The sequence below is a fragment of the Phycodurus eques genome, chromosome 18 (genome assembly GCF_024500275.1).
Source record: "Phycodurus eques isolate BA_2022a chromosome 18, UOR_Pequ_1.1, whole genome shotgun sequence".
Classification (NCBI taxonomy): Eukaryota; Metazoa; Chordata; class Actinopteri; order Syngnathiformes; family Syngnathidae; genus Phycodurus; species Phycodurus eques.
In genome coordinates, this window is record NC_084542.1 from 18,432,175 (window position 1) to 18,459,280 (window position 27,106).

The 27,106-nt window shown below is 44.1% G+C and overlaps 1 protein-coding gene across 1 annotated transcript; it reads right to left on the reverse strand.

Moving 5' to 3' along the window:
- Window positions 1-3,633: 3,633 nt before the first annotated feature.
- ylpm1 (YLP motif containing 1) lies at window positions 3,634-26,086 on the reverse strand. Its single transcript, XM_061704053.1, is given in 24 exon segments — window positions 3,634-3,858; window positions 4,833-5,016; window positions 5,337-5,464; window positions 7,062-7,113; window positions 13,289-13,363; window positions 13,431-13,514; window positions 13,575-13,658; window positions 13,744-13,920; window positions 14,211-14,330; window positions 14,403-14,465; window positions 14,540-14,691; window positions 15,801-15,979; window positions 16,058-16,081; window positions 16,178-16,352; window positions 16,428-16,508; window positions 16,586-16,694; window positions 16,788-16,908; window positions 16,990-17,837; window positions 17,839-19,945; window positions 20,077-20,807; window positions 21,710-21,898; window positions 22,028-22,228; window positions 25,244-25,273; window positions 25,275-26,086. Coding segments are annotated over 23 exon segments (6,396 nt in total). The 5' UTR covers window positions 25,794-26,086; the 3' UTR covers window positions 3,634-3,858; window positions 4,833-4,869.
- Window positions 26,087-27,106: the final 1,020 nt, after the last annotated feature.

Consider the following 27,106-nt stretch of genomic DNA (forward strand, 5'->3'; position numbering starts at 1 on the left):
CGGAGAGATTTCAAGCCATTTTGCAAAACGCTTGCATGTTTTTCCATTGTAAGACAAGGCTTCCCCTTGCCACAGTCCCGACATCTAAAGAAAACAGGAGACTGTTGTTCAACTGCCAGTATGTGCCAGAAATGTCTGCAGCTCCTTTCGAAGTCCTTTGTTGGCCTCTTAAAAGCCTCGCTCAGCAGTTTTCCCAATCAACTTTGGGAAGACATCCAATTCTTGGTAACGTCACCATCTTTTTCGCCACTTGACGACGACTGCCTTGACTGTGTTCCGCGGCATATTTAACGCCGTGAAAATTCTCATTCCTTCTCCCTGGCTGATACTTTTGAACAATGAGATCCCTCTGATGCTGTGGAAGCTTTTTTGCAGACCACGACTTGACTTTGTAGGATGCGACTATAAAAACGGCAGGACACGTCAACTTGTACATCTGAACTTTGTTTAGGGTTCATTCGAGGCACTTTAAATGACAGCGGGTGTTTGTTGACTGAGTTTGAATGTGATTAGTTCATTCTGAACACAGCCAGATGGGGACAGGAGTAAATACGTTTTTACCCTTATTTATCTCCCATGACGGGCAATGTAAATCGATTTGTATATTATTTTTATTGGTTTCGTTTCATCTCACGGTTACATTTGAAATAAACATTTCAATCAAGTCACATATCGTAAGAGGGTGCGCACACCACATTATCTCAGCTGCCTATTTTTAACTTTCCCTAATAAACCCCCCCGACCCCCCAAGTGGTAAAGATAACTCCCATTGGTGGAAAAGTTTTGAAATGATTCTTCTTGGTCTACATTTTTTTACTTCACGCAAACCTGGCATTTGAACAGGGGGGGGGGGGGGGAGGGGGGCAGACATTTTGTTGTACTTTTTGGGGGATGACAGACTTCATTGTTATATTTAGTCGCGACATGTCGGAACTGCAAATGACAATCTGTTCCCAATTGCCTTACCGGGATGAATAAAAGATAAATGTTTGAAAGACCAAAGTCAACCCAGCAAGGAAAACACTAACGCATTCACTGCCATTGACGGCTTTAGAAGTCAAATATCTACGTTAACTGGGAAGGCTGGCAGTGAATGAGTTTTAATCATATTTTTTCCTGAAATACTAGCGGTACGATAAAAACATACTCACTGTCCCAACTTATTACCAAAGAGTGTTTATGGAGATTTACTACACTTTTCAGTTTATTTCAAATACAAATAGCAGTTCTAGTCAAGACATGGCGTAGTTGACATACTAACAGATTTCCTTCAGCGTTGTTGGACACATCTGGATGCTTGTTTTATTTTATTTTTTTTTGGTTTGAGGCAATGACGTCAACTTGACGCAAGTCAGATGGCAGACTGAATTTAGCAATATGACAAGACAGATGTAGATAGGAGAGTAAGAATGGCTAATAGTTTTGTGATGTCAAAGGAAAAGATGAAGTCCAACGTTGTCATTGTGAAGCAGTATTGCTAGTATGTCGAGTACCTGAACAAAGTTTAGAGGAAATGCATAGAATCGTGCTGACCATCGCTAATGAAGACATGTACAGTAACTACAGAATCATTTTATTTCATTGGGCTTACCTTTATTTACTATGGCTGCTTTAGAATACCAAGAATATGTCAAATTACATTAGAGAGTGAGATCTCTTGTTGAAGAGGGTCCAATTCATTCAACTTTTAAAAACAGGTCCCCAATCGCTTCCTTGAAGTGGCTGAGATTACATTGCGGGAATTCTACACTGCCATTTCCACGGGCATGGACGGAGATCCGTCCTGGAAGAAGGCCATCTACAAGGTGATCTGTAAGCTGGACGCTGACGTTCCAGCTCAATTCAAGACTTACGGATGAGGAACGACTATAGACTACTGTACATCTGGTTTGCCACAATGTGGACTTACTCGTGCCTTTGTCAGCAAAGTGCTTTTGATTGGGAGCACGAACAAGACAGTACTCGAACATTTTTGGGGGTATTCGCTAAAAGCAAGACTCGAAAGCTCCAATCTCCAAAACTTCCTGTGGACTGGGAAGAAAACTATTTTTGTACAATATACTTTAGACAGATTCTGGGTCCTGAGGAAAAACAAAAAAAATCCGGAGCAGTTTATTTGCTGCAATACATTTTTTCGCTCCATCAACCGATTTCTGAGACATTGACTCGACTCAAACAAAAGAGAAAAAGTCAGTCAGTCAGTGCTGGTTGAATATTTAATGACAATTGTAAAAATGGCAATCAGAGTAATCTTGGCGTTTCTTCATTGGTCCGTGCTCATACTTGCAGGTCTTTTTACCAAAATCTGCCATAGTCTTCCCAATCAAATGGTCATTACAAACATCTTGGTAGAAGGTCAACGTCGTCTTTGGAATAATTGTAGAAACCACGCTAAGTATTGACGCTGTTCTGTTGTCTTCGCTGAGGTCCAAAAACCTCTCTGTTGTGTTTCTATCAAATAGTTCACCTGTCTGTCTGTATGTCAATGCAATTAAATACATCTTGACAATTGCTGAAGATACCAAAATTTGGCAATTCTGATGTTCGTAGATCAAAAGGGAAACAGGCTTTCTGGCGGTATGCAATTTATTGGAAGGACTCATTGTTACAACAGCGGAATCTACAAAAAACAAACTTCAGCACTAAATTTTTTCCTTCATACTCACCACGATACATCAATTCAGTTTCGTCTTCTCTTCTCAAGTCTTTCGGTCTTGACAGATAATCCTTGGCTTGACTTCAGAGTGACATTCCAATAAAACTAATGATGATAATCAAGACAGAACATTCCAACAAGTTCCTCGGGGATCCTGGGACAGAAATGATTTCCTCTTCGTAAAAAGTGTCTTGGTGACGGGGAGACGTCGGTTTTCCAACTCCCAAGTACAACTTCAATGTTCAAGCGTGAAGAAGACGGGCGTGCCCTAGAATAACACGCTATATTAAAGTCACCGGCATCATTACCTCATGTTAAAAGGCCTAAGGGAAAATATGTAGACAATTCTAAATTTAGGATGTACCACCACAAGATGCCAAAAGCCATCGAATAGACTTACCGGTAATTGCAATTTAATAAAAGTTTGGACTTTTATCAAGCAGCAGTCAGTCAGTTTTGGGAGAATGGAAGGTGTCCCTTTGCTTTGAAATGCCTATAAATACAAGTTAATTCACTGTAAATGACCTGCTACCTTTTTGAGCTCATCAGATTAAAAAAAGGAAGATGACATAACACCTCTTAACAGCATATGAACAGCTACATTGTTGCTTTGCCTTAAATTGTTGTTGCGGCTAAAACATAAAAATTTAAAATTCGACAGGCTCATAATAATTCACAATTCTGAATCCTGTGGCATACTTGAACAACAGGAGGATTTTTAGCTAACAAACAGACATTTACTTGCATACAATATAAAATCAAGGAGAAGATGACAGGAGTAGAACCTGAGAGTGAAAATTCACATGAAATGTCTTCTGAGTAACGTGAATAATAGTCCTGTTCTGACACTACTACAATTTACATTTTCTTGAATCAGTGACGAACTGTAGTTCAGTCTACAGTTTGGGAAAAAAAAAAAAATAGAATGAAAGAAAGTAAAGGACTCGGAACATTGGTCATTTAAAGTGTGAAATTTTATTGTTTTCATACAGTCTGCATGGTTCAAGAAACAAACAGGTACAGCTATAAGACATTTATTTAAAAAAAAAAAAAAAAAACATGACTGAATACACCGACTACTAAGAGAATGCTGACCTCAACGTAAAAAAAAAAAAAAAAAAAAAAAAAAAAAATCTTGGGCTATCCTCGTTGAGTAAAATATAGAATTGATTGAAGAGTCTTGTGTTTCCAAGTCCGGATACCTGCAAAAGGGGGAAAAATAAAGAAAAAATTGGTGATTTTGGTACAAAAAGAACAGTCAGTCTGGTGCTTAACTATAAGGAATCAATTACTTGAATTCAATTTCATATGGAACAATTCATTACCGATATGCTGAAGTCTCATTATGTCCATAATAAAACGCATTGAAGTTACATTCTAAAGAGCCAGTGCAATGTATGGGCTAAATGCATTGAGGAAAACGAAACAAGATGGTAAAATTATGACCATACTAAGTTGACATTACATATTACAGTACAGTGAACACCCGCATATTTGCGGTTCGGCACTTGCAAATTTGCAAATGTTTTGGGGATCGTATTTGCTGAAAATCGCGGCTATTTGCGGTTGTTGTGTTCAGTCCAAAGCATATTACATATTATTACATAGTATTACATCATCATCATCACCACCACCTGGTGCAATCTTGCTGCTGCTGTTGTTCGGTTGAATTCATGGAGGGTTTTCTCGCCTGCGTTTGAGGTGTCCTGTTTTGCAGCTCGTGGCCGCTGTAGTTTACTTTGCCGGTACAATTTGCCTGTATTCCTTGACATTCATTTTTGTGTGTGGCATGACTTGATACTGTTAGTGTCAAGTACTAGTGCGTACATGGTTGCCCATGTGTGGTCACATCAAGTTGTGCTGGCATCTTATTTCGACCGCTATGCTAGCTAATACTATTGCTGAGCCTAATAATGTAACATGGGTTCAATATTGTGTACATGCTACAAGCATGGCGTTGATGCTTTATGATCCTCTCCGTGTGGCATGTATACCCAACTACGAAGCCCTTTTGTGGGGGCAGGGAGGCACCAATCATTCACAGATCTTTGCTATTCCTGACAGGTCTCTGTCCCAATCCTGCGCGCACAGCGGAGGTTCACTGTACTATACACTTCCGTAGTCAGAATACACGACTACTACTACACAACATGAAGTAGAAGCGAGGCATACGCACCTTCAACTACAACAAAAAAGGGGGTTAAGATGATCTTTTAGAAATATTTCGTCCGGTTGAGCGCTTTCTGTGCAAGCCGACCGCTATCGTCTGTGATTTTTTCCCAGTCTGTTTGGCCCACCACGAAGCCGATCGCACGCTTGCGATCGGCGTCCTTTTGCTCTTCCAGATCGGCCCATCGCACCTAAAAAATATAAAATCAATGAATGAAAGGAAAGGAAAAGTCTGGCCAGGATTTATCTTATGAGCAGGCAATGAATGGATATTGATTTTGTCCTATAACACGAGTACTAGAACAAAAACGTGGACATTCAGCATTATCTTGCAAACCTTTTTTGCTCCCTAATTAAGGTGAGGCGTCTAATTATACGTGAGGACGCAGTAGTTCGAGCTCAGCATCTATATTGGAGGAAATGTGGTAAACTGGAGAAACTGGTGGCGATTTGCACGGAACCAAGTACTCCAACACGAACGGCAAATAAGCAGCGTTGTGGACGCATTTACCCTCTTCTTTCCCGGCTGAGACTTGCGGGTGGCGTAGTCGTCGGGCAGCTGAAGGTAGTCCTCCAAGGCTGCCGCGTGGCCGCCGTCACGCTTCCTCTTGCTGCCGCTCCCCAAGCCGTCCAGTTTGTCTGGGGAAATGGACCATTGCTATTCAGGTCACTACTGAAAAAGCAGCTTGCCGTTTATTGGTGAAAAGCCGCGAGATCAAGCACAGTTGTCGGTCTTGGTCGGGTTCAGATATATTAATAATATCAATTCTTTGAGAAGACTATAGATGCTGCTTTTAAATACTACAGTTTTACCAATGAAAATGTCACTCATTTCAGTGGAAATTGGGCTGATCATTCATGAGATTTCCCAAAATGATATTGATAGACACTGAGGCATTATTTTGTCAAGCTAGTGAAGGCCCAATTTAATTTACAAATCAAAATGTTGAAATGAAAGGTAATTTTCCTGACAGGCCCTTTCCCTTCTTGCAACGCAATAGACAACAATTACGATACAAATGCAGTTAGTTATAAGAAAGTCCAAAAATCTAATTGTGTTCCCCTGCTATATCGTACGTAGTTCAACAACGGCGCTCCTCCTTTATCGTTTTTGATGGCTTTTTTACAGTATTGCCCGGCATGTGGGAAGGAACGCCACAGTCGCCAGTGCGCTTTCACTGGCGTTCAAAACAGTAAACCACATGGGGGGGGAGAGACAGTAGCTGCTGACTGCCACAGCTCACACCCAAACACTCACAATCAGACTTGCCAATGTCACACGCCCCCTCCCCCCCAATGCGCCGCGTCTTAAAGGCACATTCATGTATTTAACAATATGTACAGTACCTTCTTTACATTTTATGGTTTGCAATTTTGTGTACGTTCAAATACATTTACTATGTGTTTGAAAAAATAAATATATTCAGGGTGTCCCAAAGTCATGATCCACTTCCTTTTTCTATTTTGTTTCAAGCATGATTCAGACCGACGCGAGACCCTCAGCATTTGACAGCTTAGGCGTTACAGTTTTTGGAAGCACATCGTGCCCCTCGGCTTGCCAACTGACATCAGTGTTGCAAAAATGCCACCTAGCAAGAAGCGCTTCTGTCCATGACTGCAGTTCGGCGGAGGTTTGAGAAGCTTAATGGCCTCCTCCAATGCATCATACAATTCATGCCATCCATAGCAAGTTTCTCGAAACAGGACATGTTCTTCACAAGCTACGCTGGCTTGCTACGAATGTTACGAATGCCTGCTCGAGCTGTTTGGCGTTTTCATCAGCGGTTGTAGTAGCAGGTCTTCTGCTGTGTGGCTTGTCAAGAACAGATCCTGTTCCTGGAAACTTGCCATGAGTAGCACAAATTGTACTACGCACTGGAGCAGTTTGACGGCCATGAAGCTTCTCCAACTGGTGCTGAACTGCAGTCGCTACGAGAAAAAAAAGTCTTGCAATTGCCGAGTCATGGGCAAGGGAACGCTTACAAAAAGAGCAAAGCCGATTGCCTCGCATCTGTCTGAATGATGATGATGAATTGGGGGGGGGGGGGGGGGGGGGGGGGGGAGTACAGTGCCTTTTGGGAAAGCCTGTATAGACACATTTTCTAGATGGTGTCTCTATATCGCAGATTTTCATCTTTTGAAAGTGAGCCTGGAACATATCCCCCGCGATAAACGGAGGTTCGCTGTACTACATCATCACAAATCAACACATGAAGTCTTAAAGGGTTAAACCTACCGAGTTTTGCTTCCGAGGTGTCCATCTCCCATTTGCTTTTTGGAATGTAGCCCTAGATTGTGTAAAGAGACACTTCAGAAGTTAAACATTTTGGTAATACGAGGCAGACAGGCGACAGAGAAAAAAATGATTAGCTGCAAAAAAGAAAAAAGTACTGGTTTATGAGGTCAAGTGGAAGGACTAAAAACTATGAATGAACTAACAAAGCAAATGGAAGACTGGCATGCAAACACAATATAAACTGAGGGAAACGTGTAAAGAATTTCTCTGGGGAAAATAAATAACTTTTGACAATTCTGACACTTGCGCAGTCAAATCCAGGCTAATGTCAAATACCTCATCAAGTCTTTTGTGTGTTACTGCTTTGGTATTTTGACTGGTTTTATGTCATTCATATTACAAGTGTAACTGGAATATGCATCATACAAAACACGCACCATTCATTATTTACATTGTGCAAGTAAGCAATCATTGTTGACAACTGTTGCAATTCAACTTTTATGCCAAGTGCTTGAGTCTCTCCCAAAGTTGAGCTGTTCTGGTGCAACCAAGGAACAGTGCTGATTAAAAGCCCGTAGAAGGCCATGCCAAACACATTAGGAACATTTGTGAGGAAGACCAGCGTCAAACGCCGACAATGTTTCGGAGTGCAATTAGGCTAGTGTGCAACACACAGATTGTGTACTGTTGCACAGTTGAGTTGTGTGACTCAGAAATCTGTGCAAGAGTGCCATTGTGAAAGAACAAAATGGACATAAAATGTCCAAAATAAAATGCCTTTGATTTGATAACTGCCACACAAAATGCACATTTCCTATTGGTTCAAGATCACGGGCGCGCTAATAAGAGGCTCTCTATCAATATCAGGCTTCTTCAACTAATTTACACGACACATCATGGAATTTTCCCCCACGTTTTAAATTACATGTATTATTGGCAGAAACCATTGAGAGATTATTTGAACACAGTGCAACAGAGTATGTTTTGGCTGGTGTTGTACCAAACAATAAGATAACTACAAATGAAGCTTTTAAGATCGATAGCACCAAATGCAAAGAAAGAGGATAAATAAATAGGATAGGATCCCTTCATTTTCCCGCAATTTGGTCATTAACATATAAACAAGTGCCAAAAACAACAAAGAGGAAAAAAAAAATATTTTGATCTGCACAGAGACAAGATATGTGCACAACCATTTTAGTACTTTGCTTTTTTTGGGGGGGATATAATACAGTTGTTTACAGAAGGGCAATAAAGGACCCTAACTCATGACATTCAAAATCATAAAATCCACCAAACCCATTTCAAATACATTTAAATGTCGCGTCATGGATGCAACTGCCCTTTTGTCTGCACATTAGAAGTAGTCTCAAACAATCGGAATGATACAGATCGCAGACATTATTACGGCAGCATTAAAGTTTGTGTCAAAAGAAAAGATGTATTGCACTGGGCTGGGTGAGATAGCCTTCAAATGTTTGTTTCTACAACATCCCTTTTCCGATTTTAAGTTATTTTCTTAACCTATCATACATTTTAAACGTTTGACAATTTAACATAAATACATTAACAAAAATATTTCCTTTGGGATTAATATGTACAAAACTGTCACTGAAGATACCAGAAATAAAAAGGTGCTGCTTCCAAACAAAATTAACCTTTTAACCCCAAAAATCTTCCACGTGTGAAACAATGTAAACAAAAACTTTGGCTCATGTTGTACGTTTCTGCTTTGGCCGCAAGAGTCTGAACACACTTGCCAGCGGACTGTTTTGGGCTCACTGGGACGCCGTTCCGAATGACTGACGAAACGCCGCTTCTTTAGTAAAAGAGCTCCTCTCAGTTCACTGCTATGTCGTCAGTGTAAACTGTGCGTCAGCGTGCTAGGGAAGCCGCAAAGAGGGGAAAGTTACTTTTTTAAAAAAAAATTTATTAAATCGATTGCCCAGCCCTTGTCACACCTATAATTCGTGGACTGCAACACCGTCAAAAACATTAATTGGAGATCATTAGTCTTAAACAGTCATTAAGATCATTTTTCACATTTTGATTTTCCATCAATATTTTAGTTAATAGCGCTATGTAAAAAGGACTTTACAGATTTCAACAAAATCTTTTAAAGGAGCCAAGGAGGACTCTGATTACAGGTAGATCTTTATGAATGGATGAATGGCATATTTTTAAACACTTTTCATCAATTTCTCAGAGCAACATCCACGCAAAAGGCTCGTACGCGTGAAAAGGTACACTCGGGTGCCGATTCAAAGTAGAATTGTGCAGCCTCGGCCGAGGTCTTCAGCCATCGCAGTTGCAGCGCACGTGTTCACCACATAGCTCGGCTCAACATATAGAGACACGCGAGGCTTGACATCGACACGGGTCGATTTCCACCAGCCACCCCGGCGGTTGAATTTGATGACCCGCAATGAGTGTAGATTCCGTATCATCCACTCTGCCCGTGCCCAGCCGCTCCTCGCCTCGAGTCCTCTCACACACACACACACAGACACACACACACCGCTCTCCTGATGAAACACTGGCCGTGTCCGCACAGAGTGAAAGTACGTCTTTTGTAAGGCAAGTTGTACAACCCCAATTCCAATTAAGTTGGGCCGTTGTGTTAAACACAAATAAAAACAGAATACAATGATTTGCAAATCATATTCAACCTATATTTATTTGAATACACAACAAAGACAAGATATTTCATGTTCAAACTGATAACCTTTATTGTTTTGAGCAAATCATCATTAACTAAGCTGGGACAGGGTCCTGTTTACCACTGTGTTACATCACCTTTTCTTTTTACAACATTCGATAAATGTTTGGGAACTGAGGACACTAATTGTTGAAGCTTTGTAGGTGGAACAGCTTCAAATGGGGTCTCCGTTGTCGTATTTTGCGCTTCATAATGCACCACACATTTTCAATGGGAGACGGGTCTGGACTGCAGGCAGGCCAGTCTAGTACCCGCACTCTTTTCCTACAAAGCCACGCTGTTGTAACTCGTGCAGAATGTGGTTTGGCATTGTCTTGCTGAAATAAGCAGGGGCGTCCATGAAAAAGACGTCGCTTGGATGGCAGCGTATGTTTCTCCAAGACCTGTATGGACCTTTCAGCATGAATGGTGCCTTCACAGACGTGTAGGTTTACCCATGCCATTGGCCCTAACACAGCCCCATACCATCACAGATGCTGGCTTTTGAACTTTGCGTCCATAACGGTCCGGATGGTTCTTTTCCTCTTTGGCCCGGAGGACACGACGTCCACAATTTCCAAAAACAATCTGAAATGGGGACTCGTCGGACCACAGAACACTTCTCCACTTTGCATCGGTCCATCTTAGATGAGCTCGGGCCCAGAGAAGCCGGCGGCGTTTCTGGGTGTTGTTGATAGATAAATGGCTTTTGCTTTGCATAGTAGAGTTTCAAGTTGCACTTCCGGATGTAGTGCCGAACTGTATTTACTGACATTGGTTTTCTGAAGTGTTCCTGAGCCCATGTGGTGATATCCTTTACACATCGATGTCAGGTTTTTGATGCAGTGCCGTCTGAGTGATCGAATGTCACGGGCATTCGATGTCGGTTTTCGGCCTTGTCGCTTGCGTGCAGTGATTTCTCTAGATTCTCTTAACCTTTTGATGATATTATGGACCGAAGATAGATTTCATCCCTAAATTCCTTGCAGTTGTACGTTGAGGAACATTGTCCTTAAACTGTTAATAGTTAAACTGTTAACTATTTTCTCACGCATTTGTTCACGAAGAGGTGAACCTCGCCCCCCTTGCTTGTGAATGCCTGAGCAATTGAGGGAAGCTCCTTTTCTACCCAATCATGGCACCCACCTGTTCCCAACGGGCCTGTTCACCTGTGGGATGTTCCAAACAGGTGTTTGATGAGCATTCCTCAACTTTTTTGCCACCTGTGCCAGCTTTTTTGGAACGTGTTGCAGCCATGAAATTTGAAGTTAATGATTATTTGCTAAAAACAATCAAGTTTATCAGTTTGAACATTCAATATCTTGTCTTTTTAGTGTAGTCAATTAAATATCGGTTGAACATGATGTGCAAATCATTGTATTCTGTTTTTATTTATGTTTAACACAACGTCCCAACTTCATTGGAATTGGGGTTGTATTTCAGCGTTTTACAGTCGTCTAATGTGCATCTTTGCGAACTAAACAAAGATATACGTAACCGTTAACACCCATGTCCGCTATGATACAATATATGACTTCTATACAGCATTTTCAAGTTGTGTCTTTGTGACATAAATATACTGCATAGGCAGCTACAAGGCACAAATGACTCCAGCGCTTGCCTTTTGACGTCAGCCGTATTTGGAAAGCCAAAACATTCATTTACGGGCTTACAACGGCTCTACAATTCACCTTGCTTGGGCTGCTTTGTTCCACTCGAGTTACGTTCAAGAAACACACATGAAAATCAGTGCATGAATGATGCCTTCACATACAAGTCAGAAACAATATTAGACATAAAAACATGAAACCTAGAAAAAATAAAGTATGTGGGGTGTCTGTGAACAGATAGTAATAAAGTAACACATTTTATGAACAGTACGACCACAATACTTCCTGAACAGTTGGGTCTCACGTAACTCCCATGTCCGCAATTAATGACTACTATACAGCGTCCCACTTCACTTCATATTGCCATGCAGGATTTAACAGGGCCCATACATTCACAAGTTAAGTCCTTCATGAAAATGTTTATGAAACAGTTCCGACTAATGTATTTAGTTGTAATGTGGTTTATTGCATATTTCGCAAGTAGCTACATTGTTACCCAAGATGTCGTTTAGTCCCTTGTATTAAGTAAACCTGATTCACGTTTGGATTATTTCTAAAAAATAAAATAAAATAAAAAAAAGTGTGTCAACTTTTTTTCTTCTTCCACTTTTTACTACTTACTTCAGCATTGACCTTGAGCTGTTGGCAAATACCCAGTGGCTGCAAATGAAACTTTCAATAGCTAGTAAATATTAGTTATTTTATCTTGTTAAACAATTATTCAACAACAAAATTGTGGCTAGGGAAAATGCTTAGTGGCTAGTAACTCTGGGAAACCACTAACCAAAGTAGCTGGTGAGCAAAGAAATGCATGTCAAGCCCTGCAGACATAAGAAAGTATAAGAAAGTGTTTATGTATGTGAGTCTTACAAGGAGTTGTACTGTTTTACAGGTGTATTACTATCTGGAAGGTGTACTACAGCAGAATTTCATACAAACATTATTACTTGCATGTTAAGTACTTTGCACCAAGAATATATGAATGACTCCATGACTAGCTAACAAGTAGATTAAATATAAATAACAGTATTTTGTATGTTATTGTGTTTCAAGTGTGGTTGGTGCTGATAAAAAGGTGATTTCATTCATTTGTTTCAACTGCTTTTCATATTTCTAATAAGTCCTGTATGGCTTGAATAAATACCTAATTTTCACCTGAAATGAACTGGAAAACTACAAAGGCCAATAAAAGGATAACAAATGACTATCAATGTGACAAATGATTCTACACGCGGACAAAATTATTGCTACCCCACTGCTAATAAAGAAAAAATAACAATGGTCACTTACAAAAACTTGAAACTGACTAAAACATTAAATGCTAATGAAAATTAGACATTGCTTTTGAATTGTGGTTCAACTACGAACAAATTACTTCCCCAAAAAAATGCAACTCATGAAACAGGAAAAAAATGGTTCCCTTAATATTTTGTTGAACACCTTAGAAATTACTGCAAGCACATGATTTCTGTAACTGCCGATAGGCATCTTGGCCCATTCTTCTTCTCCACATATGTTCAATAGGATTTAGAACAGGGCTCTTAAAAGGCCCCTTCAGTATAGTTCAATGTCTTGCTTTTCGCCATTCTACTTTTAGTTGGCGTTTTAGGTCATTATCCTATGAGTAGACCGAATACCTGCTAAGACCAAGCTTTCTGACACTCCCTCTCCAGAATGTCTGGATAGTCTTGACATTTCATTGTACACTGCACAGATTCAAGACACCCTGTGCCAGATGTAGTTTTCAGAAGCAACGTCTGATTTTCATTGGTTCATTTTCAATAAATTTTTATTTAATATTACTTTTGTCAGTTTTTTCAGTAACAATTGTGTGTTTTCCTTTCATTGACAGACAGGTACCTACTGTTTTGTCCACGTGCGTATTAACTATGAGAATGTAAAAGTGCTTCATGTCCTACCAGATCACCCTCTTCCTCCTCCTCTCTCTTGGCTTCTTTAGGCTCATCTTCAGGGTTGAAGTCTTCCATTTCCACCTAGTAACAGTAGAGTCATTTTAGTTGAGGGTCCAATAATCACAAATGACAATCTGGTAGAACGCACCTCCTCTATAGCAGCGTCCTGCAGCAGGGCTCGAACATCCAAGCGGACCATGTGACGAGGCGTGGACTCCCAGTTATTGGACATCTGCGTTCGGGATCAGCCATCAAGAATTGTTCGCAAAAACGGCACATTTTCATTTCATACCTTCATAATGTCCTTAAGTGTGCGCGCGTGGGCGTTTCTCTTTGCACAAGTGTGGGTGTCAGCAGTGATTTCAGCAATATAGACCTTTACGGAACAGACGAAATACCAATATTAAGCTCGAGAGAGGACCCCCCCCCCCCCCCCCCCGCTCTTTAATAAACCAACCCACCTCAAAACCTTTCGTTTTGGCAGCGCTCCAAAACTGATCAAATTGGCTGACCCTGTCATTGATAGTGTCCAATATGATGAAAGGGAAAAAGCCATCGTCCAGAGTCTTCTTAAACGTCTTCAGCATGCTGCTGCGGTAGGTGGCCTCCATCTCTGGCTCATACTCATACTCGAGAACCTGGCGGACAACACATTATTCTTGTAGTCTTTCCAATTTTACCTCCCGAATACGTGTAATGTTGTTTCAAATGAAGTCTGTTGAAGTGAACTGAAGGGGCTTTATTTAGACATAAATAGTGCTTTACCGCCATCTTGTGGCAATTCTAAAACCTCTTAGGGGGGCTTCAATTACTGGCAGATTTTGTATTTTCGCGACAGGGTTCGTTCCATACACGGTTTTGAAATAACTCTTCTACCATAGTCTAATTTATCGAGATGGGCCCTTTATTTCTTTTAAGTGATCCGTACCTTTCTTTTGACCCTTTTGCCTGTGTCAGGGTCTTTCTCGACTTTCTCAACCTCCGTCATAAAATAGTCATCTAAAACCAGAACTCTTGGTGGGGCGCCGCCGCAGTCCACCTCTTTATCCTGAAGGTTGGCAGAGAATCATGATTGTTAACTTGCTCTTTTACAAAACAAAAGCGTGTGATGCTAACTCACCCGTATGAGCTTTGCAACGTGACTCTTTCCGCTCCCCGGCAGCCCTCTCATGATGATGACAATCTGTTGTGACAAAGGCTTCAAAACGAGCACTAAAAATAAAGCAATTTAGCGAGAGACGCAGCAGCAATAAATACCCTCTCAGGCCGCGACAGCCTTCCGGGGGGTTTGAGAATATCGTCCACGTTCTTGATCTCAGGCTTCTTCTCAACAGGCGGCAGTGACTGTGGTGGTGGTGCCAGCGGCGGTGCGGCGGGGGGCCCACGTTCCTCTGGGTAACTTCTGTCTACTGGACAATATTGTTTTAACATTTCAAGTACTCGTTAACCACAGTAAAACACAAATGCTACATTGTCAGAAATATCCATATATAAAGGTACACCAAAATAAATGAGTATACTTTATGGTAAAAGTTCATTTCAATAGTTCCATTCTAACGCTAAGTGAAACTTATTGATTGATTAAACACAGGAAAATACTTTTCAGAATGCCAATTTCTACCTAATTTCTATATTGAAAAATAATTTGGATATTTTCATATGTAATATTCTCGTTATTATATCTCGAATTTTGGGATAGATGGAAGCCATAATCAAAATTATATATATATAAAAAAAATGATGCTATATTTCACTAAGTGTAGTGAACCTATACCAGTTTGACATTTTGAGTTGAACTTATGAAGTAAAATCAGTTTGCCATGACATTCAAATTTATTGAAATGCACCTGTATATCGCTTAATTTCACTCTGAATGTTGCTGCCCGAAAGAGTTGTGCCATAATGGAAGACCGCATGAATGTACCTCCGCCTCCCTTAGCTGAGGGGAGATTGGCACTCTTTAGACAGCAAACTAGTAGATACTGCAAGTAGTGGGCTCCATTTTGCTTCAAGACGCAAGTAATCAAGAAACAATGCAACAACAGAACATCAGTTAATCGAGTATTATGCAAGACACCATTTTCATACAGAACTTGTGTTAAACGGTAATATCTAAAATGGTAAATGGACTGCACTTCTATAACACTTTATGTACACCATCACAGTGCCCAAAAGGCTTTACAAAGCCTCACATTCACCCACTCACACATGCATTTATACACCAAAGGGCAGCTGCTGCCATGCAAGGCGCTGCCAAGCCCAATGGGAGCAAATTAGGGCTCAGTGTGGTGGACACAAGGACACTTCGACATGCGCACAGTCTGAGCCGGGATTCGAAGCATTGACCCTTCGGTCACTGGAGGACCCGCCCTACCTACTGAGCCACAGCTGCCACTAATAAATATACAATCAAAGTCACAGTTTGCCCCAAATTTGCAAACCCAAATGGACTTTTCCTGGTCTAAGGTTGTACATTTCTGACTTGATCATTTTTTTTAACCTAGCAAAAAAATCTTACCAAAAGGTGAGGAGGTATGGCCGTAACGCTCGGGACCGCCACGGTCAGGTCCAGCGCGCTCAAAGAGAGGCCTGTCGTAGCCGGGCCTTCCGAAAGGATCCTCCCGATCGCGGCTGCCGCTTCGGTCCCTCTCTCGAACGTCGCATTCTCTTTCTCGGTAGCCCGGACGAAAAGGGCGCCTATGACAAAGAAAAAGGCAAATATGTTTCATCTGATTATTTCATCAAACTAATACATACATAACTGTGGTGTAGTACCTTTCGTCAACCATCAATAGTGAGCTTGAATTTAAAACAAACAAAACGATATTACATGGATGCAGAAACTGAATACGTCAAAAACGCTTGGGTAACTAACAGAAGCTGAGAAGGCACTACCTATCATCTCGGTCTCTTGGAGGATATCGTTCCCTTCCAAAACGCTCTCTTTCGTATTCCGGTGGAGGTTTTTCTCGGTAGAATTCTCTCTCTCTACTGTACTCCCGACGGTCCATGTAAGGGTCTGGTCTTCTGTCATAATAGGGATCTCTGCTGTAAGGATCTCGAAGAGGTTCTAGAAGCAGAGCACAACAATTAGTCAATGCCAAAAAAATCCTGCCTTACTTATTCAAAGGTTAAAAACCCCCACCTTTTTCATAGCCCCTGTCTGGGTCAGGCCTCAACACAATCCTCTCACCATAAGCGATGCGCTCCACAGTGGTACCAGGTTCTAAAATATTCATTGATCACAGTCACAAACCATATAACTCTTTAAAATCAGATGTGCTTTGGTTTGCTGCCACATACCATGTCCATGGCCGTAATCCACGGTCTTTGGAACCACTGTGTGCACAGGCGCGGCAGGATTTGTATCCCAAGACGGTGTTTTAGCCATTTGAGCAGATGCGGTCATGCCCTGTGACATATTCAACAAGAACGAGCTGTGTGTTACAACGAGCAGGCCCCACACAACTCGGCGTATGACATGAGAAATACATCCAATGGTTACCTTCAGAGCATTTCTGACTTCTGGTGGGATCTCCAAACCAAGGAGCTCAGCAGGGAGGTCAGGTAAAGTATCAGCAGGGGCATGCTGAGATGCAGTATCAGGCTTCCCCTCCTGCAGTTCCCTGTGAAAACAAAAGGAAAGATGGCTCAAAAACAAGAATGCCGGACTACATGGCACTTGAGCTATCGCTGATGTAACCTACCTCATCCGTTTTAATTCTTGAGCAGCTTTCAATATGATTTCATGTTGTCGCTGCGAAAGAGCGAGCACATTCCCTCCTTGCTGGTCTGATGAACTCTCTGGCAGGTTTTTGCCAGGGTCATTTTGGAGTGGAGGTCTATCCAAAGGAGGCTCGTCTCTACGGTCTCGATAGGGGGAATATGTTCTCTCTGTTGGTGGGTCAAATCTTGAAGGCCGATCCCATTCTGAAGGATGTGCTAGATCGTCCGGTCGGGATGGTGGCTTGTCCATGTAATCGCGATCTCTGATATCACCTCTTCTTCGGTCATACTCATCGAATGGATGCGGTGGACCTCGCTCTCTTTCCTCAAGCCAGCGCTCATCCTGGTAGTACGGGGAGGGTGGTGGTGGATAGTCCCTGTCCGGTGGAGACCGCTCTCTGTCCCACTCAGGATCAAAGAACCTGCCCTCATGTCGAGGGTCATCAAGATGCGGCGGCCTCCGACGATAGTCTTCTTCTCCGTGACCATAGTCGTGTTCTCTGTGACCATAGTCCTCAACGAAACCAAAACTGTATCCTTCTTCCTGTTCATGTGGTACACCAGGCCGCATCATGCCTCTAGCCATTCCACGACCCATAGGTCGTCTTCTCATATCTCTTCCTCTTTCAATGATCTCGTGCGGCATTGGCGGACGTCTGCCGTAGGGTGGATGCCAATCCTCCTCACGCTCCATCTCTTCGTGATAAAATGGCTCCTCATCGGGATCCATTAATTCGTGAGGTGGTGGTGGTGGCCGCCTTCCTCTTCCTGCACCTGGGTGGATTGCGTTATGCGGATCATCACCATGATACATGTAATGATCAGATTCATTCCATGTCCATATCACCAGACTCCATACCATAGCCGAATGAATCTTCATCCACTGGCCCATGCGCAAGGTGCGGCGGGGGTCCTCGTTCCTGCATGAAACTAGGAGGGCCGCGCGGTGCACGGCCGCGCGGTCCACGACCGCGTGGTGGACGGCCGCGGTCAGGCGGAAATGGGGATCTCATCCCTCTCATCGGAGGTTCCCCCTCTCCCCAACAAGGTTCCTCTTCGTCATAGTACTCAGTTGACTCAGCTTCTTGCCATTGACTGTCAATGGGTTCCCCTCTCCCCAAAGTGGGCCCGCCTCTCCCGAAGGGGGGCCCGCCTCTCCCGAAGGGGGGCCCGCCTCTCCCCATGGGGTGACCTCCTCTCCCCATGGGGGGACCTCCTCTCCCCATGGGGGGACCTCCTCTCCCCATGGGGGGACCTCCTCTCCCCATGGACGGACCTCCTGTGCCAATATCCGGTCCTGTCCTACCCAAAGGTGGCCCGTCTCTGCCCATGGGCGGACCACCTCTTCCCATTGGTGGACCACCTCTACCAATGGGTGGACCTCCTGTGCCAATATCCGGTCCTGCCCTACCCAAAAGTGGCCCGTCTCTGCCCATGGGCGGACCACCTCTTCCCATTGGTGGACCACCTCTACCCATGGGTGGACCTCCTGTGCCAATATCCGGTCCTACCCTACCCAAAGGTGGCCCGTCTCTGCCCATGGGCGGACCACCTCTTCCCATTGGTGGACCACCTCTACTCATGGGTGGACCTCCTGTGCCAATATCCGGTCCTGCCCTACCCAAAGGTGGCCCGTCTCTGCTCATTGGCGGTCCACCTCTGCCCATGGGCGAAGCACCTCTACCCATGGACGCTCCACCTCTGCCCATGGGCGGTCCTCCTCGACCCAATGGGGCACCTCCTCCGCTTATAGGGGGATGTCCTCTCATCATAGGCCCACCACTACCCATAGGAGGTCCCTGCATTGGTTCTTCATAATACTCCTCCTCTGTTTCAAAGTGATGGTCCTCTGGCATCCAAATTTCTTCACCCGGTTCATCACACACCTCGCCACCAAACTCTTCATATGAAGGATCTTGCCACTGATAGCCCTCTTGCTCTTGCGACTCATACAATTCTTCCTCGGGAGGCATAAATTCATGAGACATTTCATTTGTCTCCCCCACCGGTGGTCCGGTGTTTTGTCCCATGAAGTCTCCGCGCCCCTTCTGCCCCTGTCCTCGTCCTTGCATGGGTACCAGGGGCTGACCTTGCTCTCTACCCGGGGGAGGCCCAATAGGTTCAGGTCTTGACTGCAATTGTCTAGGTGGTTGCTGCTCCTGTTGTTTTTGGGAGGCCTCTGAAAACACAGAGGGAGCGTTGTTGTTTTTTGATGGGCCATTTGGTTTGGGAAAGTTCTGTGAATGGGCTTGTTTTGATTCCAGAGGAGTAGCAGCAGGCTGGGATGGCATATCTTCAACTTGTTTGGGTGAGTTGCAAATGTCCATAGTATCATCTTCCTCTGTGCTTGTCGTTCTGGTCTGAGGTATTGGTTCACTGACAAAAAATCCAACACTTTCAAGCGAGTCATCAGTCATGTCTTTATCAGTGGTCGACTTACTAGATTGAGTTTTACTCTTTTGTTGATCAGACTGCTGCAACTCAACCGATTTTAATGACGTATCCACACTGGCAGGTTGTGTGGGGGTTTGTTGGGCTTGTGGTGGGGGTCCTTGCTGTTTCTGTGGAGGAACTGGTGGGCTTTCAATGGGAGGTTGAGGGCCAGTGTGGCTTGGGGGCTGGTCAAATCTAGACTGCCGACGGAATGGAAGTTGTGGCGGATGGTCAAATCTGGGGGGACCGTCAAAGGGCTGGTCAAATCTAGGAGGCCCATCAAAACGCGACCCTGGTTGGTTAAAACGAGGTGGTCCGTCAAAGCGTTGGTGGGGTGGATCAAACCGAGGCGGAGCATCAAAGCGCGTTCCTGGTTGGTTAAACCGAGGTGGAACGTCAAAGCACTGTTGTGGGGGCTGAAATGAAGGGGGACGCTCAAAACACTGATCAAATCTTGGAGGTCCATCGAACGGCATTGGCTGGTTGAATCTGGGGATGCTTCCTCTACAAGAAACATTTCAATGAAATAAAGATAGGAATGTAGTTATCTTAAATATTGAATACATGTTAAATTCTTGTTTCGTCTTTAAGTCATCTGTGCCTAATCACATGCAAAAATAAATACTGGTACTGACCTTGGACCCCCCATGCTGTTAAAGTTTGGTGGTGTAACATTGACAGGGCATGTGGGTCCCATTCCAGCGGGGGCGCCTCCTCTGGGTGGTGGTCCAGCAGTTTGAGTGTGCGAAGGACCTGGCGGTGGACCAGGCGGCGGCCCGGGCGGCGGACCCGGTGGTGGACCTGGCGGCGGACCTGGCGGCGGACCTGTCGGCGGACCTGGCGGCGGACCTGGCGGCGGACCTGGCGGCGGACCTGGCGGTGGACCTGGCGGTGGACCTGTTGGTGGACCTGTTGGTGGACCTGGCGGTGGACCTGGCGGTGGACCTGGCGGTGGACCTGGCGGTGGACCTTGGGATGTCACACCAGCAGCAACTAAGGGGGATGGTGGTGGCTGATTCATTGGTGGCTGAGTCACTGGTGGTTGATTCAATGGCGGCGGCATTTGCATGTCTTGTCCAGGATAAGCGCCATACTGCCCCATACCTACATTATCATACTGCCTTGCAGCGTATGGCACCAACGCAGTAAGAGCGGTAATTGTCGCAAGAATGTGAGCATTGGTGGCATTCATCTGCTCTTGCCACTGCTTCCATTGGTTCTCGTAGTCATGCAGCTGGTCTTTGTGCGGATATGTTTGGAACTGCTCAAACCAGAGCCTGAAGGTAAGCTCCCACTCTTGGAATAGGGGGATGAACTGCTGCTTTTGCATTTCATAATGCCTTAGCTGCATCTCGGGTGACAACGACTGCAAAGAAATATAGATCCAAATAGTGGGCATTAAATTGTGTCTTCGCGCCTACAGATCGCTTGCTGATGGTGGACGTGTTGCGAATGATTTACTAAGAGTACTATCTTTCTCTAAGATCCCACATAGTGTTCACTAAAAAGATTTGGTGCACTGTTGGCAACAGGTCTAAAACTACATGCAAACTAAACAGTGGACATGACAGAGTTAATAGTTGAAATCTTCCGGGAAAACTACATCATGAAAACATTGTCACACCCCCTCCCATTTCATAGCAAGTTCAAATCTAAATAGCGCTTCAGGAACACAGCAAGTTCTCCTGGGATGGCCGAGCTGTTTGTATGCATAAGGCCACTTTATTTGGAAACTGAAGGCAAGGAAGACCGCAGCCCGGCTTGTCAATCTAGGTAGTGTTGTTTTTCCACATGAAACATCCCGACATCTTATTTCTCATATTTAAAAGAGGGTTTGGTCACCATTGAAGTTTGAAGAATTGCAACTGAAACCGTCAGTTGGAAGAGGCAAACGATCATATTAGTAAGTTTATCACACTGATAATTTGGGGAAATCCAGCAAGCCCAGAAAAGCCACGCTTGCCCGAGTGCGTGGCAATTGGATGTACAGGTTTATGCCCGTCTTGCGTAACACTGAGTTCAAAACTTAAGACAGCACACCTGGAAACCTGCTCTGTAAAAGGCCAGCACTAATTGTCACAGTGTCATGTCACCCCGAGGCACAGAAATGCAGAGTTGTAAGGAGATTTGTCATCGGTGATATGGCATTACTTCTTCTTGTGACTGCCTACAAAACAGGTTACAAATCACTTCTAGGGTAAAGGACGTATTTCCCAACCTAATAGAAAACTAAACTTTGGACAGTTGGCACAGGGTTTTCCCACCTACCTGTAGGTTTGCAGGTTGTTGAATGAGAGGCTGATACTTTTCGAGTATCTGCTGGAGCTTTTCATGCTGCTGCATAAGAGCCTGATAATGTAAGCTGACTCGCTGCTGCTGAACCTGTTGCCACTGAGCCGCTGCAGCCTGCAGCTGCTGGAGACGGGCCGCCTCCTCGGGGTCTTGCTTTTTGTCAGGCTTAAACACAAACACACACTAATTGTAGCTAAGCATATTATGGTAGAGTGAGACAATTAGGTGTTACCGTAGAGCAGACAGGAGAAAATGACGGCTTGCGAGACACACAAACATCGTAGGAAAGCTCACCTCAGGAGGCGGAGGCGGCGCTGGCTGCTCTTCCTTCGGAGGAGGTGGTGGAGGCGCACCTTTGGGCGGCTCGGACGGAGGAGGAGGCTGCACCGCTTGGCTGTGGGGCGGCTCGGCATCCTTTTGATTCTGCTTGGCTTTCTCTTGCCTCAATTTCTGCAGATTCTCGAGATGCTGCTTGTACCAAAGTTGCTGTTGATTCTACGTGAAATTTAACATATTTAAGGTATTCATTGGATAATATTTATTGAAGTCCTTAGATAGACGCATAACGCAACATTATATATGTTATAAGTAATGTTATAATACTCTGACAACATTTCCTGAATTCATAGTTGACAAAACCACCAAAAACCTCGAGGTGAGTGAGATCATTTTGCAAATCCATATCATCATCTTTATTCGGAATGCACCGAAAATTCGGTCGCCGAAAAGTTACAGCTGAAAACGGCCCAAAAAGTCTCTTTTCAGCCATAGGATTTTTATCAGAATCATCTTTATTTACCAAATATGTCAAAATTACACAAGGAATTTGTCTCTGGTAGTTGGAGCCGCTCTAGTAATGACAACAGACAGCCATTTGACAGAGAATACCTCGAGACATAAAACAGCATGGAGTCACTGAGCAATGAAAGATTACTGCTACTGTGGTAATGCAGATACCTTTTTTGTGTGACAATTGAGCAAATGATGCAGAGTCCTCTAGCAATTTAGAGCAGTTTGAAATGACCAATACAGCAATAATCTGGTACAGTGACCATTGCGCAGATGGCGCAGAGACTTGAAGAAATTTAAGCAGTTTCAAGTGACTAGTATTGCGCTAATCTGGAACGGTGTCAATTGTGCAAATGGTGCAGATACTTCTCAAGCACATGAGTGGCCAGTATTGGTCAAAAACAGATATCCAAATAGTGCAGAGTGGTGAGAATACTACAGTGAGTGCACGAATAATCTACAACCCCAATTCCAATGAAGTTGGGACGTTATGTTAAACATAAATAAAAACAGCATACAATGATTTGCAAATCATGTTCGACCTATGTTTAATTGAATACACGATATTACAAGATATTTAATGTTCGAACTGATAAACTTGATTGTTTTTAGCAAATAATCATTAACTTAGAATTTTATGGCTGAAACACGCTCCAAAAAAGCTGGGACAGGTGGCAAAAAAGAGTGAGAAAGTTGAGGAATGCCCAGCAAACACCTGTTTAGAACGTCCCACAGGTGAACAGGCCAATTGGGAACAGGTGGGTGCAATGATTGGGTAGAAAAGGAGCTTCCCTGAATTGCTCAGTCATTCACAAGCAAAGATGGAGCGAGGGTCACCTCTTTGTGAACAAGTACGTGAGAAAATAGTCCAACAGTTTAAGGACAATGTTCCTCAACGTACAACTGCAAGGAATTTAGGGATGGAATCTATCTACGATCCATATCATCATCAAAAGGTTCGAATCTGGAGAAATCACTGCACGTAAGCGGCAAGGCCGAAAACCAACATTGAATGCCCGTGACCTTCGATCCCTAAGGCGGCACTGCATCAAAAAACGACATCAATGTGTAAAGGATATCACCACATGGGCTCAGGAACACTTCAGAAAACCAATGTCAGTAAATACAGTTCGGCGCTACATCCGGAAGTGCAACTTGAAACTCTACTATGCAAAGCAAAAGCCATTTATCAACAACACCCAGAAACCCCGCCGGCTTCTCTGAGCCCGAGCTCATCTAAGATGGACCGATGAAAAGTGGAAAAGTGTTCTGTGGTCCGACGAGTCCACATTTCAAATTGTTTTTGTAAATTGTGGACGTTGTCTCCTCCAGGCCAAAGAGGAAAAGAACCATCCGGACCGTTATGGACGCAAAGTTCAAAAGCCAGCATCTGTGATGGTATGGGGCTGTGTTAGTGCCAATGACATGGGGAACTTACATATCTGTGAAGGCACCATTCATGCTGAAAGGTACATACAAGTTTTGGAGAAACATACGCTGCCATCCAAGCGACGTCTTTTTTCACGGACGCCCCTGCTTATTTCAGCGAGACAATGCCAAACCACATTCTGCGCGTGTTACAACGGCGTGGCTTCGTAGTAAAAGAGTGCGGGTACGAGACTGGTCTCCCATTGAAAATGTGTGGCGCATTTTGAAGCGTAAAAATAAGACAATGCAGACCCTGGACTGTTGAACAGCTGAAGCTGTACATCGAGCAAGGATGAGAAAGAATTCCACCTAAAAAGCTTCGCAACAATTAGTGTCCTCAGTTCCCAAACGTTTATTGACTGTTGTTAAAAGAAAAGGTGATGTAACACATTGGTAAACAGGACCCTGTCCCAGCTTTTTGGAACGTGTCGTAGCCATCAAATTCCAAGTTCATGACTATTTGCTAAAAACAATCAAGTTTATCAGTTTGAACATTAAATACCTTGTCTTTGTAGTGTGATCACTTCAATATAGGTCAAACATGATTTGCAAATCATTGTATTCTGTTTTTATTTACGTTTAACACAACGTCCCAACTTCATTGGAATTGGAGTTGTATAATTGGGCTGACAGAAATCAACAACAATCGAGACAAATTTGGCAGCACGTTTCAATTAAACCGCTATCCGTCAGGCCCAACAAATAATTTCTTAAGGGGGCTCAATTAATACAGTATAAAGACGCTAAATACAAAATGATCACACAAAAAATTAACGTATTCCATCATAGATATACGGGGCCAGTACCGGTTCTGGTAGCGCCACCACATCTTGGCAAATTATTTTTCTATCTATTTTATTCGATCTATTTTTCTATCCCAATTTAGTCCCACTTTAAACTATGTCACCTGACCAGGTGACCGCCATCTACAAATTCTGCTCACCTCTAGACCATTATTGACTAAACCTGGGCCCTTAGCGTTCCACAATTACTTGGAACTCATCTATCTGTTCATGACGATTATGGTGTCTGTGTTTAGCAAGCTTTTCACTCATATGAGCCTTTTGAAAATAGGAGAAAGTTAGGAAAAGGTCACAACTAAAATCTGGACCACGATAAGTCGTTGGCCAGAAATTGGTGCGTTTTAAGACGTCTGACTTTCTTAACACTTGCAACAGGATAATTCTACTTATAGGACTGACTTTGAAAGATTTGTCTGACAATGGTGGCCTCGTGTAAATCGCTCAATCTTTTCCAAACGTGACTGAAAGTGCGCCAATACTTCAGTGTTACCTGCAAATTGGAGCCGTCGTTGTCTTTGGCGCCCTGTGTCCTTTCCTTTTGCACAGTTAGCTTTGGGAGCGGCGTTGGCGTCCTGCGATTTCGCTGACTGGGGCTCGGGCGGAGGAGGAGCCGGCTGGGGCTCAATCTTGTGCGGCGGCGGAGGCGGCGGCGGCGGAGCCTGCGAGTGGTCCGCCTGTGGCGCGACGGAGTCCCCCTTCATGTGGCACTGCGGGCCGGCGCTCCGATCCAGCTGAGCCGCTTCCGTCGACTGCCACGCCGGCGCCGAGTAGCCACCCGGGGGTCCGCCACCGTAGGCCGGCGGCGCGTTGCCGTGTTGGAGCACATTCTGGAGCTGCTTCTGGTGCAGCATCTGGAGCTGCTGCATCTGCTGGAGGTGCTGCTCCTGCAGGCTCGAGAACATGGAGCCGCCCGCCGAGGCCTGCAAACAGCCGAAAGCCGTCGGCGGCCCGGCGTGGCCTCCGACCGGCAGCTTTCGCGGGCCGGGCCCGCCGTAGTTTTGCGACTGGGGCGCACCGAAGTTGCCCCAGGACGGGTACATTGTTTGGAACTGCGGCGTGCGCACCGCCGCCTTTGTGCTCACGTTCAGCCGCGGCCCGGCGCTCCGAATGCTAACGCTCGCTAGCTAGCTGGCTAGCTAGCTAGCTCGCTCTGGTGAAAACGTCAGCCGCAACATTCCACCACACGAAGCGACGCCGGCCCAGTAAACAGTCTCCGCCGCACCCGCGTCGCGTTCAATTCTCACTTGGAACCGCAAACGGCTACTTTTATCTTGACGGTATTCTTGCGGCCGTCGGTTGGAAATCCGAATGGCTGAGAATGCGCGACCGCGAAGTGACGTCACGGACGTCGGTCGACGACTTCCGGGAAAACCTCGCCTTCGACGCCTTTGTCAACAAAATGCAAGTTTTACTTTTACTTTTTCTTTTCATTCACTTACTAGTGTAAATGTATGTGATTAGTGGCGAAGAAAATTAAAGCGACATTGGCGAACCAACAACGGTAAAAAAATATATATCATAAAAACAAAAATCATCAAACACGTGCAATAAAACGTGAAGTGTTCATCTATTCTAGTTGCAAGAATAGATATTATGTCAGCTTGAAATCAACTCGTGTGTTTTCAGTTGATTTTCCCTTTGCTTCAGCAACCTCTAGAAATGAGCGCGTCTGATGTTTGCCACTTGAGGGCGCCACTTACAAGGAGATTTATACTGCAGAAGAAGTCACGGGTTGTTTCTTTTTTATGTAACAAAGCAACATATAAAATATATAAGAAAGAAATCACAATAATGATGATGACAACAATACAGCAGCAATTGCCTCAATCATTCTGGAGGCTGAGGTAATTAGGTGAATGTGTCCAGAACATTGCCGCTGTTGTTGTCGATATTATCATCATATGGCGAGTGGTTGGCAGACCTGCCTCGCAGTTCTGGGTCTAGGGTTTGAATCCGGTCTCCGGCCTTCGCATGCGAAGTTTGCAGGTTCTCCCGTGCTTGTGTGGGTACTCTGATTTCCTCACACAAAAAAGAAAATAATAATTCAAAAAATGCTCGTTAGGTTAATTGAAGACTGTACATTGTCCATAGGTGAATGTGCGTATTGTCTATATGTGGCCAGGAATTGGTTGGCAACCAATCCAGGGTGTCCTCCAGCTCACCAGCCACCCGAAAGAGGAGAAGCCCTATAGAAAGTTATTATGATTAGTATTTCAGGCGATTTTCATGTCTTTCATAAAAATGAAGACTAAAATAGAAGCAAAGTCACAAGAACCAAAAGAATAGCAATAAATGAACAAATAAGAGGCATGTTTTGTGGGCGCTGAAAGGATTTGCGGGCAGAGGAGGTTGG